The sequence below is a fragment of the Hyperolius riggenbachi genome, chromosome 12, assembly GCF_040937935.1.
Source record: "Hyperolius riggenbachi isolate aHypRig1 chromosome 12, aHypRig1.pri, whole genome shotgun sequence".
Lineage (NCBI taxonomy): Eukaryota > Metazoa > Chordata > Amphibia > Anura > Hyperoliidae > Hyperolius > Hyperolius riggenbachi.
The window spans coordinates 45,885,503-45,910,990 of NC_090657.1; the positions used below are offsets into that span (position 1 = coordinate 45,885,503).

At 46.0% G+C, this 25,488-nt stretch overlaps 2 protein-coding genes across 4 annotated transcripts in view; one reads left to right on the forward strand and one right to left on the reverse strand.

The window, feature by feature from the left end:
• Nucleotides 1-25,069, forward strand: part of LOC137540901 (guanine nucleotide-binding protein G(I)/G(S)/G(O) subunit gamma-T2-like) — a 36,992-nt gene extending 11,923 nt beyond the window's left edge. The window contains exon 2 of the mRNA XM_068262084.1: nucleotides 24,814-25,069. Coding sequence (XP_068118185.1) covers nucleotides 24,814-24,939 — 126 coding nt within the window. The 3' untranslated portion in view covers nucleotides 24,940-25,069. The remainder of the gene's footprint in view (nucleotides 1-24,813) is intronic.
• The window catches only part of LOC137542301 (ABI gene family member 3-like), a 336,298-nt gene that overhangs the window by 131,201 nt on the left and 179,609 nt on the right, over nucleotides 1-25,488 (reverse strand). The window lies entirely within an intron of this gene.

Here is a 25,488-nt window from a genome sequence, read left to right on the forward strand (position 1 = left end):
GCCTCAACTGTAAGAGAACAAGCAATCCAGGGAGGATAGTGGAGATTCAGGCACCAGACTCAACGATGTATAAGATCAAAGACTCTATCACATGCACAACCAGTGGTGTGATCTATTGTATCCAATGTCCCTGTCAAAAAAGATACGTGGGGAGGACAAAAAGATCCCTACAGAGGAGGATCGGGGAACACTTTAATAATATAAAAAAGAAAAATGAGGGACACCCACTGTCCAAACACTATAAAGAGAAACATAGAGGCCTTTTAAAGGGGACTATATTTTATGGTTTGGAGGTCGTCCACCCAGCTAAAAGGGGTGGTGACTATATAAGCAAGATGTCACAAAAAGAATCTATGTGGATTTATCAGTTGGACACATTGGCACCTAAGGGCCTCAATAGTGAAATGGAGTTTTTTGCCTTTTTTAAGTAATTCTAAAGGAGTGAATTTTAATAAACAAATTTTATGGGGGTGGGTGATGGATGTGGTGGGGAAGAATCTTGTTTGGTGAGTGAGGTAAGAAAGATGTGCTGTGCATTATATTCACCAATGTCAAAATGAAGGAATACTGAAGAACGTTGCTTTAAGAGCAAAGGATCTAATTATGTATTTGCATAAGGGCGGAGTTAAGTGATAGAGCAAAATGGCGACCCTGGACTATAAAGATAAGAGAATTCACTGGCCTCCTGTGCATTACCAATTCCTCCTGATGAGGGCCAACGCATTGGCTGAAACGCGTAGAGGTTGTTTTTCTGCTATAAAGACATCTGCTAAGAAGCTCTGGACTTAGGTGGCTGTGTAAGCGCGCAGCAGCCACTTGTAAACAAAGACCCAGAAGCTGTGTGGTGACGTCACCCAAAAAGAGACGCTGGCCGGATCAGCTGATCATCTGAGCGGAAGTGCGGCGAGCGAGGTTTGAGTCTTGCAGTCTGAACCTTCGTATGCCGCCGGAAGACGCCGGTGAGACAGAGAGGCAGCGGGCAGAGTGTGGGAGCACGTAAAGAGGTCAGAGCGGGGGAGTCCTGCTACAGGAACATATCGCTGTGAAAAGCGGCTGCTAATCCCCCATCCTAAGGGACACGTGAGTCTAAATTGACGGAACTGTAACTAATCAGGAACATTGGCAACAGTGCGATTCCCGTTATAGAAGGAATCCTAAGGAAATTATTCTGATTGGATTAAGGGAAGAAAGCCCTATAAAGGAACATTAGTCCTTTCTCGTGATTTTAGAGAAGTCTTTAATACTGGTGAAAAAGGATTGAATAGAGGGGCCCTCTATGTTGTATGTGAGTGGTTGAATGAGAGTTGAACTATATATGGTGGATTATTTGAAATTGAAGGTGTGTATTTTATGATTTTAACAATTGAATAAATAGTGAAGTACTTCTATATGTACACTTTTTAGCGCATGTTATTATTGAATTGACAGTCTTTTAGAATTTTTTGGGGGTTGAAGGGATTCCCCCATATAACGTGCAGCTTACTAACTCTTTCACCTAGCGCTAATTGTACTACTTAAAGAATTTATATCACATTTCATTTGCACATCCACTCACTCAATCGTACCCGGACCATCCAATGTGTGCAAAAAATTTTGTGGTAAAAATGAAGATAAAAAGGATCAAGTTGAATGGGACAGCGATACAAAATCTCAGTGTAAGAACAGTTCCTATTGATTGTGTAAGAACAGTAAAGCATAGGCTTGCCTACGTATTACTATACTATAAGAGCTGGTATTACATAATAAGTGCTGCTCCTGTAGTTATTTGTGCAGATATAGCATTTGGCAGTGGATATGTATTGCCAGAAAAGTAAAACATCCTGTATGTAAATATTAGAATTTATTGTGGCAGAATCCTTGAACGTTTTATGAAAAGCCCATTTTGAAGTGTTTTACTGCCATAAATCACACAGGGCAGAGATCAGAGGACACCACCACTATGCAGATAAATGAACAGTGAGGACAGGGGGGGGTCAGCACAGATTCTCTATCTTACAACCTGTCACTGGCAGACATCGGGTAACATCATTCTTGACCCGCAATATTCACTAGTGTCAAACAAGAAATACCATCCAGACAGAGCTAAACTAAAGAGAGCTGCCGAGGAAAAAGGCAAATACTCCCCATATACACTTTTCAGCTAGCCGTTCAGGCACCTAGCAGGCACATACTCACTCTTCTCTGATGACCTTTTGCAGTGCTCGGCTGCACGCCGTTCTGGCCGCTGACACAGGAGGGAGGATTTCAGGCGTACGTTAAAAAAGGGCGCCGGGGAGGTATTCGATATCTTGGCTAGGTAGAATAGTGGCCATAAAAATGACCCTTCTCCCTAAGCTGCTTTATGCATTTCGACTCTTACCTATTTCTCTGCCCACCTCATTTATTGAATCTATTCAGCGGAAAATCAATAGTTTCATCTGGAGAAACCAGAAACCTAGATTCAAGAAACTTTATCTATACCGTCTAAGGGAAGACGGGGGATGGGAGTCCCTAACATCTCCCATTATTACAAAGCAGCCCAATTGGCCATCTTGACCAACTGGCATGTAGAGAGTGATAGGCCTACCTGGGTAGATATAGAAAGCCACCTTATCTCCCCTATTAACATCAAGAACCTCCTCTGGATCCTACCAGCACATCGCACTAAGATTGACAACCCTATTATAAAACACTCTCTTCAAATGTGGGATAGTTGTAAATACTCTTGGCGTCTAATCTCAGCTCATAGGCCGCTTTTGTCCTTCCTGGGTAACCCTTCATTCCCGGCAGCTTTAAAGTCTACTGGTTCATACCAATGGTGGATATCCGCCAATCTCCATAGGATTCAAGAGCTAGTCACCGATGCTGGTGTTAAATCGTTTGCATACCTACAAGAAAAAGTTGCAATTCCCCTCTCCGAGTCATTTCGATACATGCAAATATCCCACTTTGTAAAGCAGCACATTGTAAATGCAGTTTCCCCGAAGAGTAGAACCTTCTTTGAAAATATCTGTGGCTCTAATCCCCGCTCCTCAGGGATTATCTCACTCATATATAAGGAAATCACACTCTCTCACTCACAAAGTAAACCCCACTATATACTCCAATGGGAAAAGGACTTAGGCCTGCAGATTGACTACACCAATATATGTGACATTTGGGACAACATCCCTAAGATATCAATAAATGCAGACTTGGTCGAAGTGAATTACAAACTTCTACTTAGATGGTATTTAGTTCCTCAGAGAGTAGCCAAATATAATGCGAAGTGCTCAGGTAATTGTTTCAGAGGGTGTGACATGGCCGGATCCTATGCCCACATATGGTGGACCTGCAAAAAAGTACGTAGGTTATGGATTAGAGTGTGTACCTGGGCTTCATCTCTAATTAATGCCCCGGTTCCAAGGAAACCACTCCATGTCTTACTAAGTTGTCCCTACCCACACCTAACTACTGCACAGAACGCACTTCTCAACTATATCTTCACTGTAACAAAAATTAAAATAGCAGCAGCTTGGAACACCCGGTCTCTATGCTTTGAAGCTATCAAGCACCGACTTGGCAATATACTGTTTTTCGAGAAGCTGAGGGCCCGTATGAATGACAGCATGAAGAAATTCCACAAAATCTGGGATCCCCTTATCAACTACCTATTAAGCCCTGAACAAGTTGCATTGGTACGTACCCAATGAGCCTGTATCCCAATGACCCTCGTCTCTGGACCCTTTCACCGCTGGGCTCTCTTGCCCATCCTTCTAACTTTCCCCTTCTGCTTTTATCTGTCAGTTTCTCCTTTGCTCACTTTTGACTTCTCTCTCCCTTTACCCCCCCTACCCAACGCAGAGGTGGTAGAGATTCACAAATACAGTTGACAAACATCACTCAAACCACTGAAGAAATATAATTCACACTTCCTACACCCTATCCCCCACCTAAGTGACTCCTCATTGTACTAAATACTCAAATTAAAGTAAATCAGGTTCACCATAACATACAGGCAGACCTGATCTCACTGGAGAACAGGTCCTTTATTTAATGAGTACTGATTGTGTTGTTAGAGATAGTCTCCACCCGGCCGTGAATGGTTGATGTAGGATGGAAGACTCTCCTTCCATAATTATATTGGAGTCCTTCCTATACAATTCCCAAAGTTCACATTTTCATTAGGATCCAGATAAAACCCGAGGGAGGTGACACAGCTAACTCGTAAGCTTTTCTATTGCCCCTCCTACCCATTTAACAATGTAAAATGTTGTAGTTAAGCGCTCAATTATATGTGGATGATTAAACTCTTTGTCCCGCACGTACCCACCCCCAATATCTTATGTACTCTCTGAATAAGACTGTATTGTTTGTACTTCCCTGGAAGTATTGTTCTGTTGTAAACCTTTTTCTTTGTTATTGAAAATTTCAATAAAAACAAGTGAAGTAAAAAAGGGCGCCGGGAAAAAAGGGCGCAGGGTTTTAAAAGATAATCATGAATAACGTTTAAAAAAAATTTGTGTTATATTTCGTTTAAAAATAATGTTTTATAAAGTTATAAATCATTAAATAATGTGTATAAAATTGGCAATTTTAAAAACGTTAATCTTCCTTGTTTAAAAATTTAAATTGATAATAACGTTTTATAAAACATTAATAAAAATTTTACCAAAGCTATACCTAACCCTACTCTCACACAGAACCCTCCCTGTACCTATCCCTAACCCCTAGACCCCCCTGTTGGTGCCTAACCCTAAGACCCCCCTGTTGGTGCCTAAACCTAAGACCCCCCTGTTGGTGCCTAAACCTAAGACCCCCCTGGTGGTGCCTAACCCTAAGACCCCCCTGTTGGTGCCTAAACCTAAGACCCCCCTGTTGGTGCCTAAACCTAAGACCCCCCTGGTGGTGCCTAACCCTAAGACCCCCCTGTTGGTGCCTAAACCTAAGACCCCCCTGTTGGTGCCTAAACCTAAGACCCCCCTGTTGGTGCCTAAACCTAAGACCCCCCTGTTGGTGCCTAACCCTAAGACCCCCCTGTTGGTGCCTAACCCTAAGACCCCCCTGTTGGTGCCTAAACCTAAGACCCCCCCTGTGATAAGCATTAATAACGTTTTTAAAAAATATGGTGCGGTTTTTCGTTTAAAAATGTAAAAAAAAAAAAAAAAAATTGTACGGTTTTTCCTTTAAAAGTAATGTTTTAAAAAATATTGTACTGTTTTTCGTTTAAAAATAATGTTTAAAAAATTATAAATCAATAAATAATGTGTAATCATGAGAAACAGTTATAAAACATTAAAAGTCTCCGGGCGCCGCTTTTAAAACGTTATTTTTCTCCGGCGCCCTTTTTTCCTGTTGGGCGCCGATTAAACGATATTTATTATGGGAGTGAATGGCGGCGCCCTTTTTGTCCACCTGCCTCATGCGCCCAAATTTCCTGCTTCCGGATTTCAGACGCGGTGGAAGTTCAAGTCTCCCTCTCTTGTGCTTCATCTCCCAGCCACTTCCTGTGTTCTCCGTGATGAGGATAGGAGGAGACGGAAAGAGATAACATCAGGACAGGGACTCCTGCTCTGCACTGCAGCGGCTGCAGAAGAGTGCAGCGCCCCACATAGCTGTTTGAATGAGGCGCTGGGGACAAGTGCGATAATGCAGAGCAGATAGCCTCTGGCTGTAGGCAGCAGAGAGCGGGCGATGACATTAGCGGCAGTGCTGTAATAGTAAGTGCGGGGGCGGGGCAGGCAGGAAGGTTATGTAATTATGCACATTGCTACCCGCCCCTGCGCACATGGCGCCTGTAGGCTAGTGCCTATTGGTAAATCCAGCCCTGGATTCCACTAGTGTGTAGATATATGGACATGGAATGGAGTTCAGAGATGAAAGTAAATTTGGCAGGACAGGGAGATCTAGCAGTGATTGAGGGATATTAGCTGTGTGTAATTTATGTGTATGTGTGCAGTATGCGTGTTTGCATTTTGTGTGCTCTATACAGTATGTACAGATGGTTGTGTGGTTTTTGGATCTGAGGGCTCATACACGCTTATAACGCACATGTGTATGCATTGTCCCTCAAGGAATTTTGTTACTCTCCCTGTGCCTTTGTACTCTTCAAAATGAACTCATTTTCAGTTGCAAACAGCCTAGAAGCACAAGAGATGAGTGTGTCATCTGTAAAAATGCATCCCGTCATGTGGGAATGCATGTTAATATGAAAGTTTCATATGTCCATGCACAAGGAGCATGTGAAGTCCATCAAAATCAAAGCTGATTGGGGACTCTGTGTGTATGTGTATAGCTACAGTATATGTGTATGTGTGTACATATATTACCCACTACAATGTTTGCTTCAGGCAGCAAATAGTGTAGAGCCTGCCCTGGACTTCGAGAATTGGTGCCTCACTGGTTGCCCTTACAAACTTATTTGGGTGGCTTTTCAGCAACACATCGATCTCACGGATGCTGAAAAGAGGACAAAAAAGCGATGATGTGTTCAGGCCTTGGAAGAGCATTTTTTCTGCAGATTGCGATTTGGCACGAGGGGGGCCCAGTAAGTTTGTCCAGTATGGAGCCCAGAAATTTCTGATGGTGGCCCTGAACACACCATTCTTTACATTTCCATTTACACCTATCTGGAAGTGTGACTATAGTATGTAACTAGAATATAACAATTTAGCGGTGTAGATGTTTGGATGTTAAAGCAACCCTGAAGCAAGGGAAAGACTTAGATACTCACCTATGGAGAGGGAAGGCTCTGGATCCCATACAGCCTTCCCGGTCCTCTCTCTGTGCCCGCATTCCACCAACATTGTTCAGCCAATAGGTCTAATACTTCTTCGGCCCTTTGGAAATACTCAGGTCCCGAGTACTCCCAAAAATGAGCGGATCCACACTGCACACAGTCGAGTCCACACATGAGCATGGATGCACTCTAAAGAGTCTAGAAGGCACTAATTTTGAATGAGGACACCATTGGAATGAGGAGACAGGAAGAGGACCAGGAAGGCTCCATGGGATCCAGCGTTTACCCTCTTTCTTAGGTGAGCAGGGCCGGCGCTTCCATAGAGGCTAGGGGGCAATTGCCCCAGAGCCTGTAGGGCTGCCAAGGTGTCTCCCCCCCATCTTAACTGTTGCTCCCTAGGGCCCTCACAGAGCCATCTTAACTGTTGCTCCCTAGGGCCCCCGCAGAGCCTTCGGCAGGGAAGCGTCTCAGCTGTCCCGGTGGGCACACACCTCTGTCACTCAGTGGCTCCGTGCCTTCCGTGTCTTCATCCACCACTGGCTGCATCTTCTCTGTGACCTGCGACATATTACATAATAACATGGGCTGGGTCACTAATAAGAGGTGCCCCTGTGAGGATGAAGCCAAGGAGCATGGAGTCACTGACTCACAGAGGAGCGTGCCCACCATAACAGGTGAGAAGCTACTCTGCCAAAGACTCCTCTGCAGGGGCCCCAGGGAGCACAGTTAAGTTGGCGAGTGGTCTAGGGGGAGTTACAGCTGTTGGCTCAGGGGCCCTTGGGGGAAATTTGGCTGCAACAAAGGGCCCCTCATGCCGCTTTTTAGTTTGGGTGTGTCTGTCAGGGGTCCCCCAAATTTATTTTGCCTTGGGGCCAAATTGTCGATAGAACCAGCCCTGTAGGTGAGTATAGTAATCTTTTGTTTTGGGTTGCTTCAGAATTGCTTTCATTCCCGAAGGCTTTCAGTTTGTGGCAGAAAATAAATGCAGTTTGCCATTGCATACGGTATGTGTATAAAGATTGCTGTATGGAAAGCAAACAGAAAATTCTATGATTATTATAAAATCAACTTCAGTATTTAGATATATTTCATTACTGCAGGGAAAGTAGGAACAAAATTGAATGGATATGACCACCCAGATGCTCCCCGGTTCACTGAGATTCATTGAGAAACTGAAAGCAGCTTAATAAAAGTGACCCAACAAGCAATGTAAACCATTTTTCTAAATGAAACTTCCCATAAGTGTGGATCTAAACCAGCCTTACTCATCCTTACAGTACTTTTTGGATCTGAAGAAACCCCTGCAAGTAATTTTGCAGGTAGCATGGTCTTTAAAAGCTGGTGTGGCTGTTTATGTCACGACTTTCTATTACCCCCATTATAATGTCTCCTTTTTCTTGTGCTTTTTTTAATGTGCTTATTATTATTATTATTATGAATGTAATGCTTCTTTTAGGCTGGTTTCACAGTGGGACGTTAAAGTCCCACGTTACAGCAGCCAGTAACGCAGCCTAACTTGCAGCACTGTGAATTAGGCTGCGTTACTGGCTGCTGTAACATGGGGCTTTAACGTCCCACTGTGAAACCAGCCTTCTAGTACCCCCTATTCCATTGTTGCCTCTATCTACCAACCCCCACGATTGGGGGAAAATGCCAAGGGTCCCCTGCAGAATACTCAAGGAACCCTGCTTGAGAAAGCCTGATCTAAACTAAGCGTGCGTTTGGGGGAGTGGGGGCTGGGGGGAGCAGCACTACTTACCTACTAGGTCAGTGCTGACCAGCCTCACGGGCATGGTGGGCCATTTTTTTTTCAGACCCCATGGTGGAGGACCGAAGGTTCTTCCTAGAGCCGCACTCCCCCCCCCCCCCCCCCGAAAAAAATGCAATTAAAGGACAATTAGATTGGCAGCACTTTCTATTTTGGCAGCAGATTCCCACAACATTGGCAGCGTTCCCCCTCAATGCAATTCAATTGGCAGTGTCCCCCTCAATAATTAGCATTAGGCAGCGTCCCCCCTCAATAATTAGCAATAGGCAGTGTCCCCCCTCAAAAATTAGCATTAGGCAGCGCCCCCTTTAAAAATTAGCATTAGGCAGCGTCCCCCCTCAATTAGTATTAGGCAGTGTCCCCCCTCAATAATTAGCATTAAGCAGTATTCGGAACCTGTAGATACAAAAATATTAAACTCGCCTGGCAGATGCCTCCTGCAGCGCTAATCCCCAGGCAGGCAGTGTTTGCGCAACAGCTCCGGCACCTAAATCTTCCGCCTCACGCTGAGTCGGCCAGCAATGGGTTCCTGGTGATGCGGTTGGAGTGTGTATCACTCCGCCTCATCTCGGGACTCAAATACAGCTAGCCCAGTGTGGGCTAAGATCGCTCCGCTGCCGCTCTGCATTCAGAGCTTCAGGGAGAAGAGCCAGCGGCCCAAGGGCCGCCAGTTGGACACCGCTGTACTAGGTGACGCTCCTCTGGTACCCCCATCCATTTCGGATGCGCCATCTTCGCAGCGGCCAGAGTTAATATCTCCCAGCAGTGTTGTGGCCGTAACCTCCTATTACTCACGCTATTTCAACTGCATGCCTCAAAGTTAAGTGGCTGAATGCTACGTATGCAGGGCAGTTTCTAAGTTAAATTGCACCCAGGGTGTAAAAATTGTGCTCCCCCATCCACCCGTGGAGCAAGGTATAAGTGCCTGCAGTATAGGTTAACCAGGTCTAGTTGCACCCAGTATAGGTAGCCAGCTATAGGTCGCTCTAGTATAGGTAGCCAGGCACAGGTGCCCCCAGTATAGGTTAGATAGGCAGGTGCCCCCAGTATAGGTTAGATAGGCAGGTGCCCCCGGTATAGGTTAGATAGGCAGGTGCCCCCGGTATATGTTAGATAGGCAGGTGCCCCCGGTATAGGTTAGATAGGCAGATGCCCCCGGTATAGGTTAGATAGGTAGGTAACCCCCGGTATAGGTCAGATAGGTGGGTGCCTCCAAAAAAGGATAGCCATTATAGTTGCCCCCAGTATAAGTAGGTGCCGCAGTATAGGTTAGCTAGAAATATGCCTCCAATATAGGTAGGCAGTATAGTTGCCACCAGTATAGGTTAGATAGGTAGGTGCCCCCAGTATAGGTTAGATAGGTAGGTTCCCACAGTATAAGTTAGATAGGTAGGTCCCCACAGTATAGGTGAGATAGGTAGGTGCCACCAGTATAGGTTAGATAGGTAGGTGCCACCAGTATAGGTTAGATAGGTCGGTGCCACCAGTATAGGTTAGATAGGTAGGTGCCACCAGTATAGGTTAGATAGGTAGGTGCCACCAGTATAGGTTAGATAGGTAGGTGCCACCAGTATAGGTTAAATAGGTAGGTGCCACCAGTATAAGTTAGATAGGTAGGTTTAGTTTAGGTTAGATAGGTAGGAGGCAGCCCCTAGTATATGTTAGATAGGTAGGTGCCCCCCATTCCCCCATAGGTGATGGAGGGGGGAGTCGCAGCCTCACTGGGACTCAGCAGTGGGGAGGGCGGCCCGACTTCTCCCTGCCTCCCCCCCCCCCCCCCCCGGGTCTGCCCTCCATGCTCCCCCCTCCGTCGCACAGTAAGCGCAAGGAAACCTGGTATTGAGCAACTCACCTTACCTACCTTAGCTAGGTAGGTGCTCGCAGTATAGGTAAGATGGGTAGAAATCCCCAGTATAATTTACATAGGTAGGTGCCCCCAGTATAGGTTAGATAGGTAGGTGCCCCCAGTATAGGTTAGATAGATAGGAGCCCCCAGTAAATGTTAGATAGGTAGGTGCCTCCAGTATAGGTTAGATAGATAGGTGCCCAGAGTATAGATTAGATAGGTAGGTGCCCACAGTATAGGTTAGATAAGTAGGAGCCCCCAGTATAGGCTAGATAGGTAGGTGCCACCAGTATAGGTTAGATAGGTAGGAGCCCCCAGTATATGTTAGATAGGTCGGTGCCCCCAGTATAGGTTAGATAGGTAGGTGCCCCAAGTATATGTTAGATAGGTAGATGCCCCCCCATAAGTGATGGAGTGGGGATCCGCAGCCTCACTGGGACTCAGCCGCAGGGGCGACGGCCTGACTTCTCCCTCCCTTCATCTCCCCGGGGCTGCTCTCCATGCTCCCCCCTCCACTGCAGAGTAAGCGCAGGGAAGCCTCCTATTGAGCAACTCACCTCCCTACCATTCCAATGGCCAGGAAGTAGAGCGTGTATCAGCAGCTATGCAGAGGAGACCAGCGGCAAGTGAACGGATTGGAGCAGAAGGAGGGGAGTTCTTCAATACCAGGCTTCCCTTCGCTTACTCTGCAGCGGACGGGGGAGCACAGAGGACAGCCCTGGGGAGTGGAAGGAAGAAGTTTCAGTGAGGCCACGGCTCCCCCTCCATCACAGTGCCCCCCCCCCCCAGCGCTCAGGGTGGTCGCACAGCTGGCACGCCTCTAGAACGGGCTGTACGTACGGTACTGGCCTCGTAGTGCGCATATTTACCCTCAGCCATAGGAGCGCATGCTATGCTGCGGGTAGTGCGCCATAGCGAGTAACTAACGTCCATGCAAATAACGAGCGATCCACTCATCCTGCCCTGAGCCCCTTTGGGTCCAATCACTTTAAAGGACGTGATCCCCGCACTTTGATTGGCCTAATAGGCTGCCTGTCACTTGCTCTGGTCCATAAGGGGAAAACAAGGTCTCAATGCGAAGTGGTTAATTGTTAATAAAAAGATTTGGATATTTTTATTTTTTTTTGGACGATCTCCAACTTCTAATTACTGGATTCTTGAGAAAATCTGGCCATCAACTAAATTGCTATATCGCTATGGGTGGCCACTAACACAACCTACTACCAGAAAATTATTTCTGTTGGAGATTTTTTTTTTTTTATTGCCTAGAAACTCTCTTCACTAAGACCATCCTATTGACTGGATTTTACATTGATCCTGAAATTTCAGGGCTATAAATATTTCCTGTCTGCCAATTAGGGGATTATTCTCCAGCTGTTGGCTGCATGTCATCTTTTTTACTAATAGCAGTAAAGTATAATCTGTTGCTGTGAACCAGTATTCTGTGTGTGCCTGGCATCTTACTGCCCACAATACTGTACATACTTACCTCTTACAAGAAAAGGAACAGTTAAAGGACAACTGAAATGAGAGGTATATAGAGGCTGCCATATTTATTGCCATTAAAGCGGAATATAACCCTGCATTTCAACTTTGCTCTAAAACATTATTTACAGTATATTATATGCAACCAGCATTTTTTTTTTACTAGACCAGCATTGGAAGGGTTACACAGTGCTTTAAAGTTCCTGGAGATTTCTGCAGACGCATCTGAAGCTGACATAGATACATTTTGTTTACATAAATGTATCTAAGTGTTGAATGTGACTCATCTCTCTGACTGAGAAGGAGCTTGGAGGACAGCCAAAGAGTGTGTAACATTTCTCAATAGATACATATAACTAAATAGAATGTAACAATCTGAACTTCTGCATATCTCTCCACTGAACTTTAAACCTCTGTGTTTAACCTGTCCAATGCTGGTCTAGTAAAAAAAAAAATACTTTTTGCATATAACATGATGTAAATAATGTTTTAGAGCAAAGTTGAAATGCAGGGTTATATTCCGCTTTAACCTCCCTGGCGGTTAATTTATTTTGCCAAATGGGCAAAAATCCTTTTTTTTTTTTATTTTTTTTTTGTTTCATGTAAAGCTACCAGAGTGGTAGCTACATGAAACACCACCAGAGGGCGCATGTGGCCATCTAGTGTGATCGTCGCCGGCATCAATAGCAAACAGGGGAACGCGTATATAACGCGTTCCCATTGTTTGGCTTCTCCTGTCGCCATGGCGATGATCGGCATGACGTCATGGACGTCAGCCGACGTCCTGACGTCAGGCGCACTCGATCCAGCCCATAGCGCTGCCGGGAACTCATTGGTCCGGGCAGCGCAGGGCTCTGGCGGGGGGGGGGCCCTCTTCCGCCGCTGCGTGCGGGCGATCGCCGCAGAGCGCCGGCGATCGAGCTGTGCGCGCGGCTAGCAAAGTGCTGGCTGCGCGCACAGCACTTTGAATGGGGCGAATCGCCCCAACAGAGCCTGAGAAATCCTCCTGCGCGGCATAGCCCGAGCTCAGCTCGGGCTTACCGCCAGGGAGGTTAAAGAGAAACTCCGACCAAAAATTGAACTTTATACCAATCAGTGGCTGATACCCCCTTTTACATGAGAAATCTATTCCTTTTCACAAACAGACCATCAGGGGGCTCTTTATGACTGATATTGTGGTGAAACCCCTCCCACAAGTAACCCCTCCCACAAGAAAAGTTCGAACTTTTGTGGGAAATAGCTGTTTACAGCTGTTTCCAACTGCCAAAAACCATGCAGCAGCTACATCACCTGCCAACAGTAAAATGTTCACTGGAGTTCCTCTTTAAAGCAGTACCAGTTGGCTATCCTGCTGATCCTCTGCCTCTAAGGGCCCGTTTCCACTAGATGCGTTGCTATGCGGAAACCGCTCCGCAACGCAAGGAAACTGCAACCAATTCACACCAATGGAGTAGTTTCCACGTGAATTGACCTAGGCGATCTGGCGCAATGCGATGTAGGGGAAATTATGGATAGCATTCTGCAGTTTTCCGCAGCACACATCCGAGTCCCCATAGCCGGCGGCAGGGAAGCCGCATGACATAGTTACATAGTTACATAGTTATTTTGGTTGAAAAAAGACATACGTCCATCGAGTTCAACCAGTATAAAGTACAACACAAGCCTGCTCCCTCACATATCCCTGTTGATCCAGAGGAAGGCGAAAAAACCCTTACAAGGCATGGTCCAATTAGCCCCTAAAGGGAAAAATTCCTTCCCGACTCCAGATGGCAATCAGATAAAATCCCTGGATCAACATCATTAGGCATTACCTAGTAATTGTAGCCATGGATGTCTTTCAACGCAAGGAAAGCATCTAAGCCCCCTTTAAATGCAGGTATAGAGTTTGCCATAACGACTTCCTGTGGCAATGCATTCCACATCTTAATCACTCTTACTGTAAAGAACCCTTTCCTAAATAAATGGCTAAAACATTTTTCCTCCATGCGCAGATCATGTCCTCTAGTCCTTTGAGAAGGCCTAGGGACAAAAAGCTCATCCGCCAAGGTATTATATTGCCCTCTGATGTATTTATACATGTTAATTAGATCCCCTCTAAGGCGTCTTTTCTCTAGACTAAATAAACCCAGTTTATCTAACCTTTCTCGATAAGTGAGACCTTCCATCCCACGCATCAATTTTGTTGCTCGTCTCTGCACCTGCTCTAAAACTGCAATATCTTTTTTGTAATGTGGTGCCCAGAACTGAATTCCATATTCCAGATGTGGCCTTACTAGAGAGTTAAACAGGGGCAATATTATGCTAGCATCTCGAGTTTTTATTTCCCTTTTAATGCATCCCAAAATTTTGTTAGCTTTAGCTGCAGCTGCTTGGCATTGAGTACGATTATTTAACTTGTTGTCAATGAGTACTCCTAAGTCCTTCTCCAAGTTTGATGTCCCCAACTGTATCCCATTTATTTTGTATGGTGCTAGACCATTAGTACGTCCAAAATGCATGACCTTACATTTGTCAACATTGAATTTCATCTGCCATGTATGTGCCCATATAGCCATCCTATCCAGATCCTGTTGCAATATGACACTATCTTCCTGAGAGTTAATGATTCTGCACAATTTTGTATCATCTGCAAAAATAGCAACATTGCTCACTACTGCATCTACTAGGTCATTAATAAATAAATTGAAGAGCACTGGACCCAGAACAGACCCCTGTGGGACCCCACTGCTAACAGTCTCCCATTTTGAGTATGATCCATTGACCACAACTCTTTGTTTTCTGTCCATTAGCCAGTTCCCTATCCATGACGCCGCATCCGGTTGTACAGAAGACAACCGGAAGTACCTGCAGGCCGATGCAAGGCAATGCAGCAATCGCCTCGCATCTGAATCACCAGTGGAAACGGGCCCTGATACTTTTAGCCATAGACCCTAAACAAGCATACAAAAGATCAGGTGTTTCTGACATTATTATCAGATCTGCATGCTTGTTGCTGGTGTCATTCAGACACTTCAGCAGCCTAATAGACCAGCAGGGCTGCCAGATAACTGGTATTGCTTAATCACTTATGTGGTTTCAGACGGATTATCTACGTCCTGCAGGACTTTAGTTCCTGCTCAGGGATGTAGATAACAGTCTATTGCGGCGGATGGCCACCGCTCGCTCCAGCGTGCGTTCTCACTGGTTAGGGGTTAAAAGGGTATAACACTACAACTTTAAATTAGCTTAAAAATCAGCATAGATCAATAAAGAACTCCAATCAAGGAATCCATCTTCTTACCAAAACACTGACCATCCACCTAGAGAGTTGGTGACTCTACCCTAAGTAAAGGGCCAGTGACGACAAAGAAGTGAGGATATAGGGGGGTTTCGTCCTTGGTTGTTGCTACAGAGCTGCTGCAGGCTCAGCACGAGCACCAGAATATATGATCACTGCCGGTTTTGGTGCGCCATATCAATTGTTATATATAGAGTGTTTGGGGGGCCCAATGTAAAACTTGCACTGGGGCCCATAGCTCCTTAGCTACGCCACTGGATAGTAAGTAAGATAGTAGTTGCATGTTCCCCAAATAACACAATAAGGCAATCATGTTCCCCAAAGAAAATAATTAAGCAGATCTCCCCTAACATTTATTTCAATAACATTTTTAAAATCTGGATAAAGATGGTAGAATCCATATGCCTCTTTAGGTTGTAATGAATACCCCTCCAGTCAAACTTTAAAGAGCGCACTGCCACCCTCCTTCAACTACAAGTGGTATAAGATAAAAATGATGTTGAAAAGGAGTTGAAACACCTACTGTATTTTTTGGACTATAAGACTCACTTTTTCTACCCCAAAAGTGGGGGGAAAAGTCACTGTATCTTATAGTCCAAATGCAGGGAGTTCCTGACTTGTGAACGCCTCCCAATATGAACCTTTAACGTACTGCAATGTTGGGGACTCCCTGTATTGTGCCCATGCAGAGGACGACGCACGGCGACAAACGGAGGACACGGGGACACAAAGGGGCATAGAGGAGGACATAAGGAGACATACGAGGTACAAAGGTGCATGAGGCACAAAGGGGGCATAATCCACAAGGTGCCCCTTCACCACGAATGTACCAGGTTTAATATATATATACCCCCCCACCCCCAGGGTTTTTGTCCTCTAAACCTAGGTGCATCTTATAGTCATATGCTTCTTATAGTCTGAAAAATATGGTAAATTTCTTTATTCTCATCGATGGTGTGACTACCTTTGTTCTATGACTTGTCCAATGGACTGGCAGGCAGCCCTACTTCCTCTGCCACCAATTACCAAAGAAATGTGTGTTAAAAAAAAAAGCCTTCCTGTTCACTCACAAAATCCATTCCCGCCAGCTCCTAACATGCAGAGAAGTGAGTAGCGGAAGTGGGTGTATATTTACCTGCTTCCAGGTGCTGCGGGTTTCCTCCATGCTTGACAGCCAATACGGGCCACATGATCGGGAGCTGGCGAATGGCAGCAGAGAGTGTTCTGTTGTGAAGCAGCATCTGGAAGCAAGAAAAAAAGGACACCCTCTCCCACTACTCGCTACTCTGCATGTTGGGAGGAGGTGGCGGGAATGTTTTTTTGTGAGCAAACAGGAAGATTTTTTTTTGCTAATTGGCTGCATTTGTGGTTGGGGAAAGGTTGGAGGGGCCCCAAAGCCTTCAGGACCCCTGCGATGGTGGGGTAACAGGGGCGATTGTTATGTCCATGAATGGATGACACCTGCTGCACTATATCTTAGATCCTCAGCAGCTTCCTGTGACGTGATCACTACCTTCAGGTAGCAACTAGTTAACCTTCACCTCACCTTCCTACTAGAGAATAACAACCATTAATAAGCAAGAAGGCATTGCTTCAGCTTACAGTGCAACCACTCTCCGACCTCTAACCGACACACCCCCATCAGAATGCTCATGTGTGAACAGACAGTTGCAGGTTTGATGAATTATGTCCTAGTGCAGAAGGTATTCTCGATTATGTAAGGGAAAAAAAATGATATCAGTTCTACATAATCATTTTAAATGAGTGATTTTCGCCCATTACATAACGGGTGCTGAACAGTGGTGCACCCACAACCAGCATGAGCGCCACGATCCGCACCTGGCACCTCGCATGCATGCTGCGTGGCCCTGCACCTGTAGATTGTGGTTTTAACCACTTTGTCCACTGCCACAGTATATCTACGTCATCTGTGGCACCCTCCAGGCCACCATGACGTAGATATACTGACTACATTTGCAGCCCTGCTGTGCACGATCGGGTGCACTTCAGAGCGCACCCTCCGGCACTGTCAGCTGCATTACTAATTGGTGGAAGGGAACATGCTCCCTTTTGGCCAATTAGTCCACCCCCCTCCCATGAACGATGGCTGCAGTAGTGAACTGCAGTGATCCTTCATCTGTCCCCCTCCGTGCAGAAATAATACAAAAAAACCTCCAGCAAGCAGCCTCACTCACCTTACCTCGTTCCTGCGACTATTCTGAAGCCCGATCCTCCGTTCCCCGCTCTGCATTCAGCCGTGCATTGCCGGTAACCCGGGTCCCGGCTTGATGACGTCATCAAGCCGGGACCCGGGTTACCGGCATTACGCGGCTGACTGCAGAGCGGGGATCGGAGGCTCAGACTTCAGGATAGTCGCAGGAACGAGGTAAGGTGAGTGAGGCTGCTTGCTGGAGTTTTTTTTATTATTATTTCTGCACGGAGGGGGCTGCCTGATGGGGGAGGGGGGCATCTGGCTATCAACAATGGGGAGCGGGGGGTAGCATATGTAAAAGGGGGGTGTACATATTTACTGGGGGGCATCTAATTAACTAAGGGGAGGGGGATTTAATAATTTGGCACATCTGGGCACCTGGGGGGGGGGGGGCATAATTATATACTGGGGGCACATTTGGCTATAATGGGGGGGCAGCGCTAATCCTGGGGGTACATCTGGCTATAATGGGGTAATCCTGATCCCGGGGACACATTTGGCTATAAAGAGGGGCACTATTCCTGGGGGTGCGTCTGTCAATCTATTCTGGGGCTGGCAAACACAGGGGACACATGTGGCTATGCTGGGGGCTGATATTGGGGACACATCTGGCTATACTGGGGGAAGGGGTGATACTGGGGACACATCTGGATATCTATACTGGGGCGACTTAAACTGGCGGCACAGTTTTAATGTCAATAGAACCTTTTATTTCTAAACAGAAATTGGTCAAAATTGAGACATAATGCATTTTTTTAAATTTTTCCCATTTTTTCCCATTAAAATGCATAGAGAGGAAAATTTTACTTGGAACCAACTACCCCCCAATGAAAGCTTAGTTTGTCTTGAAAAAAATGATATATAGATCATTTAAGTGGCACAAGTACAGATGAAGTTATTGCTGATTAAAAAGGGACACTGCTAAAGCGTCAAAACTGCTCTGGTCCATTAGGGGAAAACAAGGTCTGGATGTGAAGTGGTTAAACACACGCCTGGATGCCAGGTATTTTATTAATTAGGATTATGCTTTATAAAATGATGATAAAAACTGTGTCCGATGATGTTATTGTGACCTCCAGGCACACCAACAGCATAACAAAGTTCACCAAGGTAGCCGCTCCCAACCACTGGGCCATTCATTTACTTCTTTAGCTAAAGTGCCTCAGGTTATACGATCACACTTAACCACTTTGTCCTCCTTGACGTATAAAAACGCCAAGGAGGACAGGCGCGCTCCCGCACCCTCCCATGCGCACTCCCGGCTGCGGATTCGGTAGCCCAGGAATCAATGTATCGGGCTATGGTGCCCGATCACTGATTCCTCTCCCCTGCTGAAAAAGAGACTATGTCCCTCTAAGCGTAGAGTGACGTCATGTAAACAAACTCGAGGTTGCCATCTTGTGGCCAAAGAGTAAAACTACATCTAAAAGTAAAAAAAAATTACATTACACACACTTTGCCCTAAATAAAACACCATTTACTTCCCCCCCTCCCAAAAATACCCACATAAAATGTTTAATTAAAAAAAAACAAAAAAATTACAATTTAAAAAAAAACAAAACACATAAATATTTACCTAAGGGTTTAAACTATTTAAATATCTATGTAAAGATGAAATATTTCTATATATTTTTTTTTATAAGCTTGTAAATAGAGATGGATGCAAAACTGGAAAAATGCTCTTTTATTTCCAAATAAAATATTGTCGTCATACATTGTGATAGGGACATAATTTAAACGGTGAAATAACCGTGACAAATGGGCAATTACAATACGTGGGTTTTAATTATGGAGGCATGTATTATTTTAAAACTATAATGGCCGAAAACTGAGAAATAATGAATTGTTTCCATTTTTTTCTTATTCTTACGGTCAAAATGCATTTACAGTAAGGTAGCTCTTAGCAAAATGTACCCCCCAAAGAAAGCCTAATTGGTGGTGGAAAAAACAAGATATAGATCAGTTCGTTGTGATAAGTAGTGATAAAGTTATAGGCTAATGAATGAGAGGTGAACATTGCTCGGATGCATAAAGTGAAAACGACTGAGAGCTTAAGTGGTTAAAGAGGAATTATAACCTGGGATTGAACTTCATCCCAATCAGTAGCTGTGGGTTAGGTTAGTGCAACTCAAACTCAAAAACTAAGTGGGCCGAATTTGTATACTGGGACCTAGTCGCGGCCAAACTCAATGTCTTCTGGCCACATTATTCCTTATAAAGTTCCCTGGTGTCTAATGGCCCCCTCCAACCCCTATATAGTTTCCAGGTGTTGAATGACCCCCTCCAACCCCTATACAGTTCTCTGGTGTCTAGTGGTCCTCCCTCACCTATACAGTTCCCTGGTGTCTAGAGCCCCCCCAGCCCCCCATATAGTTTCCTAGTGTTTAGTGCTTTCCCCCTATCTTCCCCATATAGCTTCCTTGGTGGTCTAGAGTGGGCCAAACATAATTCAAAGTGGAGAAACCACTTGAGGGCCAAATGCATTGGGACTTTGAGGGCCAGATTTTGCCCACGGGCTGGAGTTTGACATGTATGGGTTAGTGTTAGGCATTGGTAGAGGTGGGGTTAATAGGAACTTTAATCAAGGATTGATCTTCATTCCAATCTGTAGCCAATACCCCTTTCCCATGAGAAATCTTTAGCTTTTCTCAAATAGATCATCAGGGGGGGGGTCTGTATGGCTGATATTGTGGTGAAACCTCTCCCACTAGGGCTGCACGGTTTTTCGGTTTAAAACCGAATCGTGGCAAGACGATCTGCTGATTGTCAGTACCATCGGTTTTTCGGTCCGCTGTTTAATACCTTGCTTCTGGCCCCGCTGTGCGCGGATTGGCCAGAAGCAGTGAATATGTATGAGTGTTAATGAGCGGGGGGCGGATCCACTCCAGCGAGCGGCCGGGCACATACAGCATTACCAATCACTGGCTAGCGATGGAATGACGGCAGCGGTAGGCGGAGCTGTATGCTCTGTACAGCTCCGCCTACCACTGCCGTCATTCCATCGCTAGCCACTGATTGGTAATGCGGTATGTGCCCGGCCGCTCGCTCGAGTGGATCCGCCCCCCGCTCATTAACGTTCATACATATTCACTGCTTCTGGCCAATCCGGTCCGCACTGCCCGGTTCGCTGTCTGTAATACGTTGCTTCTGGCCCCGCTGTGCGCGGATTGGCCAGAAGTAGTGAATATGTATGAGTGTTAATGAGCGGGGGGCGGATCCACTCGAGCGAGCGGCCGGGCACATACAGCAGCATTACCAATCACTGGCTAGCGATGGAATGACGGCAGTGGTAGGCGGAGCTGTACAGAGCATACAGCTCCGCCTACCGCTGCCGTCATTCCATCGCTAGCCAGTGATTGGTAATGCTGTATGTGCCCGGCCGCTCGCTCGAGTGGATCCGCCCCCCCCCCGCTCATTAACACTCATACATATTCACTGCTTCTGGCCAATCCACGCACAGCGGGGCCAGAAGCAAAGTATTACAGCGGACCGGGCAGTGCGGACCCCCCCCCCCCCCCCCCAGCATTTGAAAAAAAAAATCGGGGAAAAATCGAAATTGCAATTTCTGAGAGAAAAATCGCAATTTCGATTTTTCCCTAAAATCGTGCAGCCCTATCTCCCACAGTGTGATATCAGGACCTAAGCAAAAAGTATCTCCCTCTGTGCAGGGCCGCCGCCAGCCACAAGCAAAGCATGCGGCCGCTTGGGGCCTCACACTCTGCAGGGCCTTGTGCTGGCCGCACCAGCTCCCTATCTATATGTGCTGGCGGTGGCTCACTTACCAGCACACCGCACTCAAGCGCTATATCACTCTTCTCTCCCTGCTGTTCCTCATCTCCGCTCTGTCTGTAGTTAGAGCAGGGCTACAAGAAAATGGCCGCTGATGTCCACAAATACAGACGTCAGCGGCCATTTTTGAGGCGGGGAGCAGCAGTGAGAGAAGAGTGACATCAGTGTTGGAACGCGGAGAGCTGGTGAGTGAACCACCATCACTGCACATGCTACTGGGAGCAGCTATAGCTAACTTCTTACACTGAAGGCACATATGCCTGAGTTCCTACACTGGGGGCACCAGTGCCTGGTTACCTAGACTGCTTAGCAACCTTTACTGAGGGCACCTACACCTGACTTCCTGGGGCACCTGTGCTTGGTTACCTATACTGAGGGCACCTACTCCTGACTTCCTATACTGAGGGCACCTACACCTGGCTACCTATATTGGGGCACCACCTATACCTGGCTACCTATGAGGGGGCAACTCCTATACCTGGCTACCGATACAGGGTCAGCACCTAAAACTGGCTACCTATACTGGGGAACCACCTATACTTGGTTACCTATACTGGTGTACCGCCTATACCTGGCTACTTATACTGGGGCGCCACCTATACCTGGCTACCTATACTGGGGCAACTATACCTGGCTAACCTATACTGACTGAGGCACCTTCTATACCAGGCTACCTATACTGAGGCACCACCTACACCTAGCTACCAATACTGGCGCACCACCTATACCTGGCTACCTATACTGGGGCACCTATACCTTGCTACCTATACTGGGGGCACCTGTACCTGGCTAACCTATACTGGTGCACCACCTATACCAGGCTACCTATACTGGGGGCAAATATACCAGGCTACCAATACAGGGCACCGCCTATAGCGGGATACCTATACTGAGGGCAACTATACCGGACTACCTATACTGAGGCACCATCTATAGCTGGCTACCTATACTGGGGACACCTATACCTGGTTACTTATACTGAGGGCACCTATACCTGGCTACCGATACAGGGTCACCACCTATACTGGGGAACCACCTATACTTGGTTACCTATACTGGTGTACCACCTATACCTGGCTACTTATACTGGGGCGCCACCTATAAATGGCTACCTATACTGGGGCAACTATACCTGACTAACCTATACTGAGGCACCTTCTATACCAGGCTACCTATACTGAGGCACCACCTACACCTAGCTACCAATACTGGGGCACCACCTATACCTGGCTACCTATACTGGGGCACCTATAGCTCGCTACCTATACTGGGGGCACCTGTACCTGGCTAACCTATACTGGTGCACCACCTATACCAGGCTACCTATACTGGGGACAAATATACCAGGCTACCAATACAGGGCACCGCCTATAGCTGGATACCTATACTGAGGGCAACTATACCGGGCTACCTATACTGAGGCACCATCTATAGCTGGCTACCTATACTGGGGACACCTATACCTGGTTACTTATACTGAGGGCACCTATACCTGGCTAGGGCAGGGGAACAAGCTGACACAGAGGGGGACAAGAGGTGACACAGAGGGAGAAAAGAAGCACAGGGGGAACAGAGGGGAACAAAATAGGCAAAAGGGAAAACAGAGATGAGACAGGGGGACAGGAGTATCTATAAAAATAAAAAAAAATAAAAAAATTCAGCATTGCTTTATTGAATTATTAGGGGGTGAGGTTATACATCATGGCAGTAGGTGCTGTCTGTTTTTATATGTCTGCCAGTAGTAAAGATGATGATGTGTAGTCTGATTGTGGATCAAACAACATGTACAAATTACATGGTGAACATCAATCATTTCTTTATTTCTCTTCTATTTTTTTAACTTCTCACTTTGCAATGTATTGATTTATTTTGTTCCCCTTTATGCTAAAGTTCCTTTTCAAATCAGGGTTTTTAGCTGCAGAAACCTTGCCTGACACAGAAACAGTAATGCCTGGGCACTCTGTTAACTACAGTATCACATGGTGTGCTTAGATAAGGATTTAGGATTAAACCCTGCCCAAGAATTGCCTGGAATAAGACAAGAGAAAGCAGAAGGGAAAGAATAATTAATCACACAGACTATTGGATTAGGTTTGCTTTGCACGCTGGGCTAATCAGGTAATGCTGTCTAAGGATGCATTGAAATAAGTGTGTGCATTACTGCCTTGTTAGATCGGGATATTACTGTAAAGGTGGCTGTACACCTATTGATCTGCCACCAGGTTTCCGTCCATCTCGCCGGGTTCCGCATACATGCCGGCGGCGCATAGCGTCTGACGTCAGACACTATGCACCGTTTGTTACCCGGCAAGATGGTTGGACACCGTGCGGAAGCTGCTACAGGACAGGTAATGTATAAATGCACACACTACATACATTTATACATTTTGGGGCAGCGGCCGGGTGGACATGGTGGGCTCAGCCGGTTCCCTGATAATTTCATGCTGAAATCGGACAGGAATTGGCCTTTAGTGTATGAGCGGATTCGACCAAGAAACAAATGTATCTGTAATCAGATTCGATTAGAGATACATTAGTCTCTTGGTCAAATCTGCCCATAATCTGCTAATGTATGGCCACCTTTAGTGTGCCTACCCATGCCCTTGGTGAGTGTAGAAGACTTATCTGTCATGCTTGTCATTTGTGACGTCACTTCATGCACTGGTGTCACATGGTACAGGTGTTCACAGTGCCAGATAAAATGGTTGCCAGGCGCCAAAGGAGGTGTGGATTCCCGCTGACATAACAGGTGGGCCTTTATCATTCACCACAAGTTGGGGGAAAGGGGGAAATACACTAAGGGGGACTCCGGTCAGGAGTCCGCCGGTCATTGGGAAATTGAATGTTGTTACTGCTGTGCATCCGATCAAGCCCAAAATAATTGATCTGATGCAGAGGCGTAGCTATGGGTGGGCAAGGGGGGGCATATGTCCCAGGGCGCAGCACTGTGAGGGCGCTCAGCACAGTCACTGCACCCCCAAGTCTGTGGGAGGCAGTTCGCTGGCTGGCTGTAGTGCCTCTGCTCCTATCCTTCCCTCTACAGCACATGTGTTGAACTCCAGGCCTGGAGAGCTAGATCCATGCCAGTGTTTAGGATGGACTGAGAAAGAAAGGAATGTGTTCTACCTGATGGACCACACCTTTCCTGAGTCAGACCCATCAATTTATTTGAGCTGTGTAAAAAATGTGTGAGGATTTCGGCCCTTGTAGGGCCGGTTTGACATACCTGCTCTACAGAGAAGTATAGAAGCATTAACAGCTGCAGAAAAAGTGGGGGACATCTGGTTATCTAAATTGGGGGGGGGGGGGGGGGGGCAACTGGCTATCTAAAGGGGTGCTATTGGAAGAGGGGCACTTCAGGCTATATGAATGGAGGAAGGGGCCACATTTAACTATCTAAACAGGAGGAAGGGGGGCACATATGGCTATACATATACAGCATTTGTACATTTGACTCCACCCATGACCACAACCACATTCTGATGCATGGCCATGTTCATCTTGTCGGGAGAGGGAGGGACACAAAAACTGTCTATGTCCCCGGGTGCTGAAAGCCCCAACTACGCCTCTGATCTGATGGTCAAGTTGTGGCATCAAAATCTGCCATGTTCGATCTTTATGATCGAATTTGCTAGATATCGATGCTGAAAAAAGAAAGCAATGTATGGGCACCCTAACTGTTTTGAACTGTTGTACACAATTATGACATTCATAACAGAATATGTTTATTTATCTGCAGGTTTCTAAATCGGCACAGGAAATGAAGGCCTACGTCGAGTCATTAGCGACAGAGGATCCGTTGCTGAAAGGAGTTCCAGAAGACAAAAACCCATTTAAGGAGAAGGGAGGCTGTTCTGTTTCCTGACACACCAATTCCACATTGCATTGGGCAGCCATGACATTGACTGTACTTCCGATCTCTACTCCCATCTGTGCATTGGACTAGATTATGTATCCCTTTGTTTAAGTATTTTATTAAAAGTTTACACTTCTCAGATTCTTTATTAGTGTGCATACATGTGGCATATGTTTTGTGACAGTTATCAAATCCAAACCATGGGCCATATTCACAGAAGTCTGGTTAAGTTGCCATGTGCAGCCTGCACACAATCCAACCAACACTTATGCTGACAAAGTAGCATGCTTTGCGCAGTTAGCGCAACCCGCATTATTTAGGTAATGCAAGTGTTGTTAGAGTAGTGCAAGTAGCATAACACGTATTATCCCAGCAATGATCACGTTACCTAAGTAACATGGACCACCATAATTACACAAAACACACTATCTTGATAAATTGTTATACACTCTCTGCAGATGGCGACTTTACTATTGTGAACATGGCCCAATATGTCTTATGCTCCTATCACAATATAAGCGGATAATAATATTTGGGGAGCCAATGACTTACCTGTAT